Source organism: Camarhynchus parvulus, chromosome 5 (assembly GCF_901933205.1).
Source record: "Camarhynchus parvulus chromosome 5, STF_HiC, whole genome shotgun sequence".
NCBI classification, from domain to species: domain Eukaryota; kingdom Metazoa; phylum Chordata; class Aves; order Passeriformes; family Thraupidae; genus Camarhynchus; species Camarhynchus parvulus.
In genome coordinates, this window is record NC_044575.1 from 23,673,257 (window position 1) to 23,681,402 (window position 8,146).

Below are 8,146 nucleotides of genomic sequence, written 5' to 3' on the forward strand. Positions count from 1 at the left end.
GCGCTCGGCCCGGCTCGGCTGCTCGGGGCGGGGCGCGGCGGGGGCGGCCCCGGAAGCAGCGCGGCGGCGGCACCATGGCGGCGGCGGCGGCCTCGGCCCGTGCCCGCGGAGCCGGCCCGGTGTGGCGGCTGCGCTTGCTGTGCCAGCGCTACCAGGAGTACGTGAGGCGGCACCCGGCTGCCACGGCCCAGCTGGAGGGCACCGTGCGGGGGCTCTCCTACCTGCTGCCAGGTGCGGGAGCGGGGGGGCGGGCGAACCTTCGTCCCTCCGGCCGGGGTCTGGGCCGGGGGACGCGGGCACCGGGACCCAGCGGGGAGCGGGGGCTCCCCCGGCTCCGGGCGCTCGCTGCAGAAGCTCTCTTCCCTTCGCAGGTCGCTTCTCGGACTCGCACGCGCTGTCGGAGCTGGGTAGGTGGGCAGCGGGTTGGGGCCGGTGCTGTGCCCTTACCCGGGTGCATGCGAGTCTTGCTCCCCGGGCCCTGCTCTTGTCCATGCATTCTCAAGCAGCTCCTGGGAGGAGGCTGCATATCCTGCTACCCTCCTTCCCTCCTCCCCTGTCGGGGACAGACAGCAGGGCCGGTTTGGCTTGCTTGTTGTGCATCCATTCTGCATTGTTCTCTTCCTTTTCCAGTGTACTCTGCCTCCAACCTTCTAGTGCTGTTAAATGACTGGATTCTCCGAAAGGACCTGCAGGACAGCCTGCCAGTGGTAAGGCTGGAGCATGTGGGAGGAGGATTTGGGACATATGCTTTCTTCCTTGCAGGAGCTTTCAGGGAGTGTCTGTAGAAACTTAACAGGTCTTTGCTAAGGCCTCTCTTTGTGGTCAGGTATGGAGAAGCCAGAGGCAACCTCTGAATGCAGCTAAAATAGCAGCCCTGTCCCTTAGCTCCTGGCTTGGAGGCGTGGCTGGAGCACTCCCTGGACCCCAGAAATCAGGCCCTGACTTGCACCAGAAGCTCCACAGGCTTTTTTGAGAAGCTCAGAACGTGAACTAGGTAGAGGTGTTGATGAATAAACCGTTGCTGTTTACACAGCAGTGGCTCTGGAGCACTGAAGCTCTTGATTCCATCTGTGAGACTCTTCCTTTGCTCGTGTATTGAGTAAAACAAATGTAAGTGGCTTGCTACTGTGTCTATCTTGCATGAGCCCCGGGCTGGCTCTCAGCATTCTTAAACCCTTTGGGGAATGGGGAAGAGGTTGTTTTTTTCCAGACAAGGTTCTTCTGTTACAAACCTGCCCAGTGTGTGGCTTGGGTGTTGGCAGCTCCCTGAATGGAGCATCAGGCGTATAACAAACAGAAATGCACAAGACTTGCTTCCCTGGTAAAAATTTAATAGAATTCCAGCCGTATTGTCTTTACTGATGCTTTTCAGTGAATCAAACCCTATGGTTGACAGCAGTAGTAAGTTCCCACATGGATAGCAGAGACCTAGACTGGAAGAGGACCAACTGTCTTGGGGTTCATGCCTGAAATCTAGTCTGATGCTGTGTTCAGCCAGCATTCACTCTGATGTGGCTGTGGACTCTGGGTTCCCTTCCCTCTACTTCAAGTATACTCCCTCATCAGCTCTGTCCAGAGAGGAGCTTGTCTTGTGTCTCAGCTCTGGGATGAGGAGGAGGGGAAGGTTTTGCTGTGGAGCTCAGGCCCAGTGCCACAACCCAGGAGGCTGTCCTGTTGTGTCAGTTGGGGTAGAGGCAATATAAAACACAGATGTGATGTTCTCTCTATTTTTGGCATGGTAGCTCCACGTGATGCTGTGATGTCTCAGTTTGCCCCTGCTTGGACGTAGATAAGTGGGCTTGTGTGTAGGCTCCAGCCACAGTGGAGACATTGCTTTTTGTTTCTGGAGCTGTGACTTCCAAGGCCATCTGGTGCTTATTTCTGAGGGTCCCACCAGTCTGGGCTGTGTTTCTGCCCTCTTAGCTCCTGAGCAGAGCCTGCATCCTGTCCCCTTCCTCCCCTCTGTGTTTTGCAGTCGCTGCCCCAGCAGAAGCTGCTGACCTGGCTGAGTGTACTAGAATGCGTGGAGGTCTTTGCAGAGATGGGGACAGCCAGGGTGTGGGGGGAGATGGGCCGGTGGACCATCATTGTCCTCATCCAGCTGGCTAAGTAAGTGCTGTGGGCAGAGGGGAAGGGGCAGCGTGCGCTCGGAAAGGGGACCTGGAGGGCACTCCATAGTACCCTGGAAAAAATCCCACACAGGACTGAGCTGCCAGTCCCTGAGGCTGGGGGAATTTGGAGCCCCACGGTGTACTGGACTCTGTGCCACAGAAGGGAACACTAACACCTCTCACCTTGCCATTTGCTCTGAGGAGACCCGAGTGTTTCCCTCTTCTGTGGAAGCCATCTCTCCAGTGTAACAGGAACCCAGCTCCCCAGTCTGGTATTGAAGACTTCACATGTCTGTTCACAGAGCCATCCTTCGGCTCCTGCTCCTGCTGTGGTACAAAGCTGGCATCCAGATGTCTCCTCCCATTGTGCCACTGAACAGGGAGAAGCAACAGCCTCTCCACCCTCAAGGTGAGCCCATGGTGTTGTCATCATTGGCTTGGTGCCTTGCTGAGCCACATGTCTTGTCCTGCTAGAATTACTCATGAGAGCAGTGGCTTGTGCAGCACATGGAACCATAAGGTGTCTGTACTCAAGGCTGAGCTGTGTTCAGCTTTCCACCCTTTGCAGAGGACGAGTTAGCTTACTGGCAGGGTTGTCCAATATCTGGACCATCCTGGAAGGAAGGGATGGAGAAGTCCAAGCTGTGAATTTCTGGCTGAACCATGAGTCAGGCTGTATGTGCCCTGGTCTAGTGATGAAGAAAGAGGCCTGAGACTGGGGCAGTGTCAGGCAGATTTACCTTTTCACCCTCTGCCTACTGTTAGCCCCTGCAAAATTGTCCAGTTTGCACTAAATCTACCTTTCAATCTGCTCTTCTTGGTGGCAGCTCTGGGGTGTGAAGCGTATTGCTTTGAAGCCTGACCCCTGTGGCTGTTTCCTTCTGCAGGCATGGAAGACAACTCCTCAGGGAAGGATCAGACCTATGTTGGCAGGCGTTCCAGCCGTGTTGTGCGCTCCCTACAGAGCAGTAAGTGACTGAGCCTGTTTTCCAGCCTGAGCTGTTCCTGCCCTGTGCCTTCATGGATGGCATGGGTGTGAGCAGTAGAGGGTAGAACCTTGTATTGGGACATATAAATGCCATTCATATAAATCAAAGGGCCTCATATCTGGGCCCACTGTGGATAGGTGGGGGTATCAAAGCAACCAGAGACATGCTGCAAGGCTAGCACTAAATTGTCTTTTCCCAAGTGAGCTGTGCAACCGACACAGCTCTTCATCATGGTTATGCTTTGAGGAGCACGGATCTTACAAGTACCTCTTCAAGCTTTCCCCTTTCACACCTTCACAGTGCAGAAAGCAGGGAAACATGATAGGAAGGTGTCCTGGTTTGGGCTGGGATAGAATTAGTTTTTTTCCTGCTAACTAGTATGGTGCTGAGTTTTGGGTTTAGTATGAGACTAATGTTGATAACATTGTTATAACCGATACTGTAGCTTGTTGAGAAGTAGCAGTTACTCTAAGTCAAGGACTTTTCAGCTTCCTGGGTTCTGCTAGTGGGGAGATGCGCAAAAAGCTGGGAGGGAGCATGGCCAGGATGGGTGACCTGAACTGGCTAAAGGGATCTTCCATGCCATAGAATGTCATGCCCACTGTATAAACTGGGGGCATTGGCTGGGAGGGGCCAATGTCAATGCAGGAGTTCTACCTTTTTCTGATCCTTCTCCCCATCCAACCTGCGGCGGGGGGCAGCGGTGTGAAGGGCTCCAGGGCCAGGTGGAGTAAGCTAGCAGTCATGTGATACGTAGTTTCCAGCTCCGACAAAGCTTTTATTTGTGTTAATAACCAGACCTGCTTGTTTCAGCCCCTTCCCTGCAGTCCCGGCACTGGGGGTCCCCCCAGCAGAGGGAGGAGTCGCAGAGCCGAAGAACGGAGGAGATCAACCAGCCTCCCACTCCTCTGGGTCTCCAAGAAACCATCGCAGAATCCATCTACATTACCCGCCCCCTGCTCCACCGTATCCTGCCCTCCTTGTGGGCTCCCGACACTCGCGGTGCCAGCAGAGGGTGCTGCGGGCTCGGCCCGGGTGCAGGGCAAGGGAGCGGCTTCCCTTGGGCGCGGGACTCGGGTCTCTTCCCGTGCTTAAGCTTTGGTGACTGGCCTCAGCCACTGGAGCTGTGGGTGCAAGTCCTCCAGCCCTTTTCCCCGGGGCCTCCAGTCCTGCCTTAGGGTGTATTCGCCTGCATTTGGCAGAATTTTGTGGATATGCAGGGGATCACTTCTCTGTGTGCCTCTTGTTAGGAATCTCTCATCTTTTCATTCCTTGACTGTGTGTTCCTAGTACTGAGTCTAGGAGTCTGGGGCCAGAGATCATGGAAGCCCTGGCTCCTCTCAGCAGTCCTGGACATCTCGAGGTCAGTCTGATGAAGAGTCTTTCTAGGTGCTCGGTTTGGTGGTGGCTGGGCATGCACACTTCCCCGTTCCCCAGTCCTGGGCAGAGAAATATGCACCCGGGATGGTCTTTAGCTTGGAGATTGACCCATCTTCTACAACACTTACAGTGCTCTTTGTTCTGAACTGGTGCAGGCTGCTCTGCGCTGAGCTGAGAGTGGAGGACTTTAGAAGCCCCCTTTCTTTTCCCTGCTGGCTGCTTTTGCTGTGACTTAGCTCTCTGCCCTCCTCTTCCAGTCTGAGTTTGCTGGGTGATCTGAAAGACCTGAACAGGCGAGAGCGGGCGGAGCTGAGGCGACGCACGATCCTACTGCTGTACTACCTGCTGAGATCTCCTTTCTATGACCGATACTCAGAGTAAGGGGCCCTTGCTGGGCTTTTGCTGAAAATTTCTCTTTTAACTGTAGTAGCATCACGGGACTGGGTGAGTAGATCTGAAGATGTGTGGGTGCCTGTGACCAGGTTAAACTGAGCCCTTGTCTAACAGCTGCCATTGTTGTTTGTGTGCTCAACAGCTGGGCCAAGAGATGTCCGGCTGGACTTGTTCATATTCTCTCCCTTTCTAGGGGTAGGATCCTCCTCCTTCTGCGCTTGTTGGCTGATTATGTGCCTGGAGTTGGCTTCATCACACGTAAGTGGGTCCCACTGTTACATCCCCATTTATTTATTTATATCCCCATTTCCGCCTGGTGAAGAAAAATGAGGGCAGTTGGGAACATTTGTCAATTGGTTTCCAATCTGGGGAAGGAATTGGGACGTCCTTAGAGAGGTTAGCGCTAGAGTAGTTGTTGATGCCTGAGTAATTTTTAAATTAGGAAAAGATTAATTGCTTCCTGGCTTGATGACAGTAGTAAACCTCTGTGTGCCCTGAGGCTGCAGAGGTCAGTGTCTGCCTCCTAGGCCTGTTCTCCTGGGCATCCTTTCTGTACCTCAGCTGGTACACCAGGGCCCCAGCTTTGCAGCCCTGTTCTGAGCTCTTTTCCTTGACCCCTAGTCTACAGTGTGGACATGAGGGGTAAATGGGTGTGTGGAACTCTTGAACCAGGCAGAAATTGACTGTAAATCAAAGGGCCAAACCAGGTCTGTGTTCTAGTTCTTCACCAGAGGATCCCTTTATTATAGGCCAGCATTTCATTTCCCTCCACTCTTCCCCTGATGATGTTAATCCTTTTGTGGAGTGATTCATGGCAGTGATATGACATTACATCAGCCTGGCATCATGGGATTGCCCTTTCTTTGGGGAGGTCACAAAGCTGGCTAGCTCAGGAGCCACTTCCTCCAGTTAGTGATTTCAGAGAGGCTTTGGAGCCTGCATTAAGCCCTGTGCAACGTAAGCATTTTCACTCTACAGCAGATGCTTCTGTTTGCACCTGCTCACTATTGCTGCGTTATCTTCCTTCTTCCCTGTCACAACAGTGTTCTCCTGACTCTCTGCATGGGGGTTTTCCCCTTGCACATTGCAGATCCCCTTTCCCACTGCAGTTTGAACATGTCAGCTCTGAGGGAATGGTTGGTGTCCCACACCATGGCTGTGCTGACCATGTTTCACACCCCTCTTGGTCCTGCTCTGATCTCTGGCACCACATTGCAGTGTTGCCTTACGTCTTGGCAGAATAGAATTCTTGGGTTCATCTGAGTTGTCTAAGTGGAGATTTGGGGTTGTTTGGATCATAATGAGAAGTGGGGGATATACCCCATAGACACACCACTTTAAATTGTTGCCTTTCTACATGTACGATCCCTCTGTTCTCTTGTTTCAGGGCCACTGATGGATTACTTGCCTGCTTGGCAGAAAATCTATTTCTATAACTGGGGCTGATAAGAAAAGAAGACAATTACTCTGTGCTAAAATCATGGCTGGACATTCCTAAGGAGGGCAAGCAGGCTGGGGGAGGGATGTTGATAATGTCTAATTTTCAGTTAAATCATAAATGAGAAGTTCCTGTTCTGCAGAGCAGGGAGGGGGTTGTATGCAATTTTTTAACAGATCAAGGCGTGAATGATGGACACTAAATGTGTGGGGAGACCTGGCCACCTATTTCTCTGGACCATTCTGTGGCTGCAGTGATGGTGATGGGGCAACTTCTTTTTTGAAGCACTCGATTTTTCTTCTTTTGTACAGCTGCGCTATAACAAAGCCAGGCAGCGTAGTGGATTTTGGGAGAGCGCTGTCTCACATGTCAAGGCGCTGAGGTTGACCCACAACCTGCTTGTGTTGGCCATGCCTGGCCCATCTGCTTGGAGCAGACTTGTCTGTCAAATAAACTGACTGAATGGAGAGAACTGAGTTGAAGAGCCTCTGCCTCTTTGCATGGGATCCCTTGTCTCTGGGTGCCAGCAGGTCTCTCTGTCAGAAACAGCAGCTTTTGCAGTTGTCTACCCTGGGATACTCTGTCCCTTAGAAGCCTTTTGCTGTGGCCTGTGTCAGTCGGGGCCCCACATGTTGCTCAGCTGATGACTACAGCCTCTGTAATTCCCAGTGCCTGCCTCAGTCCCCAGAGTCCTGGGGTTCCCCTGGGGGTCCACAGAGCTGCAGTGTGCAGGCTGCTTTCCTAGCACCTAATGTGTGTTAAAAGAACTGTGCTCCCTTTGCTCAGTCTTATAGCAGAGGAAGATGCTAAAGTGTTGTCTCCTGGAACAGAGTGGTACTGAGATGAGATGCAAGGGTCTGCTTTTAGAGGGTTTGAGAGGAAGGCACAAGCAGGTGCTGAGGGACAGAGACAGCCCTAGATCTCTGACTATATGGGGGGACACACACCAGCACAATGAAGTCTCAGCAGCTAGCTAGCAGGGCCCAAGCAGATGCAGCCCAGGACCTGAAGGGGACAAGGTAGGAAGGGACAGCAGCAGTAGCTGGGAGGGGCCATGTCCCCTGCCCCACCCAGCAGGTGTCCCTGGGCAACCAGGGTGGCTTCTCTGTGACCTTGCTGTGGAACCAGTGGAACCGGTCAGTGTGCACCATGCTGTGCTGCCTCCTGCTCCTTGCCCTGCTGCTGGGGGCTGCCCTCCCACAGCCTGTGCACCAGAGGTAATGGCACTTCCCTCCTTCTCCTCCTCCCTGCCCCAGTACCTGCTGGGCCCCTGACATAGGCTGGGACTTGTGGCACCAGGCCTCAAGAGCTGGCCAGACTGGGTGGAAGATGCAGCCCGTGGGAGCTCTTGTGCCAGCCTGGGTAAGTGGTGTAGGACCTTGGCTCACTCCTGGCCCTTGTTTTCCTCTGTAGGAACAGCTACTCAGTTCCTGAGGATTTCTCTGCTCCCCTGGAGCTTCCACAGAAGCACTTCGGCCTGGTGGATGGTACAGTGCTCTCCTTGCCCCTCCGAACCTCCTTTCCATGCACTCACCCCTCCAGGTGGGTGGGTGTCCCGGAGCTGAGCCCAGCCTCTGCTATACCTGCAGATTACGGCATCAAGCCCAAGCAGCCTGGCTTCAGGATGCGGGCGGCCCTGGCGCGGCCGGTGGAGCTGCGCAGAGCCCGCAAAAGCAAGCGGGACGGGCTGGACCTGCTGGAGTACTACGAGGATGGGCGCCTGTGAGCCAGTGTGCCCCTGTGCCCACCACAGCCCCCCAGGTGAGGGCTGGAGCAACAGCTGCCAGAAGGCCCTTTGGGCCATCATATGATCTCTGGCCTCTGGACTGCAGCCA

General features: G+C 54.0%; 2 protein-coding genes across 2 annotated transcripts; both read left to right on the plus strand.

Annotated features, from left to right (window-relative positions):
• Positions 1–65: 65 nt before the first annotated feature.
• Positions 66–6,795, plus strand: PEX16 (peroxisomal biogenesis factor 16). Its single transcript, XM_030948627.1, has 11 exons — positions 66–231; positions 372–407; positions 631–707; positions 1,976–2,109; positions 2,414–2,520; positions 2,999–3,079; positions 3,914–4,066; positions 4,391–4,463; positions 4,738–4,857; positions 5,067–5,131; positions 6,261–6,795. Exons 1-11 carry the CDS (start codon positions 75–77, stop codon positions 6,317–6,319), a joined length of 1,062 nt encoding a protein of 353 aa, XP_030804487.1. The 5' UTR covers positions 66–74; the 3' UTR covers positions 6,320–6,795.
• A 533-nt stretch (positions 6,796–7,328) lies between these two features.
• Positions 7,329–8,108, plus strand: C5H11orf94 (chromosome 5 C11orf94 homolog). Its single transcript, XM_030948628.1, has 3 exons — positions 7,329–7,528; positions 7,725–7,798; positions 7,901–8,108. The coding sequence occupies exons 1-3, from the start codon at positions 7,461–7,463 to the stop codon at positions 8,035–8,037; spliced, it is 279 nt and encodes a 92-aa protein (XP_030804488.1). The 5' UTR covers positions 7,329–7,460; the 3' UTR covers positions 8,038–8,108.
• Positions 8,109–8,146: the final 38 nt, after the last annotated feature.

Coding starts and splice junctions, on each gene's coding strand:
- PEX16 (XM_030948627.1), top strand. CDS start 75: ATGGCGGCGGCGGCGGCCTCGGCCCGTGCCCGCGGAGCCGGCCCGGTG. Junction 2,521..2,998: donor ACAGCCTCTCCACCCTCAAG/GTGAGCCCATGG, acceptor TTCCTTCTGCAG/GCATGGAAGACAACTCCTCA. Junction 4,858..5,066: donor TTCTATGACCGATACTCAGA/GTAAGGGGCCCT, acceptor CTCCCTTTCTAG/GGGTAGGATCCTCCTCCTTC.
- C5H11orf94 (XM_030948628.1), top strand. CDS start 7,461: ATGCTGTGCTGCCTCCTGCTCCTTGCCCTGCTGCTGGGGGCTGCCCTC. Junction 7,529..7,724: donor CCACAGCCTGTGCACCAGAG/GTAATGGCACTT, acceptor TTTCCTCTGTAG/GAACAGCTACTCAGTTCCTG. Junction 7,799..7,900: donor GCACTTCGGCCTGGTGGATG/GTACAGTGCTCT, acceptor CTATACCTGCAG/ATTACGGCATCAAGCCCAAG.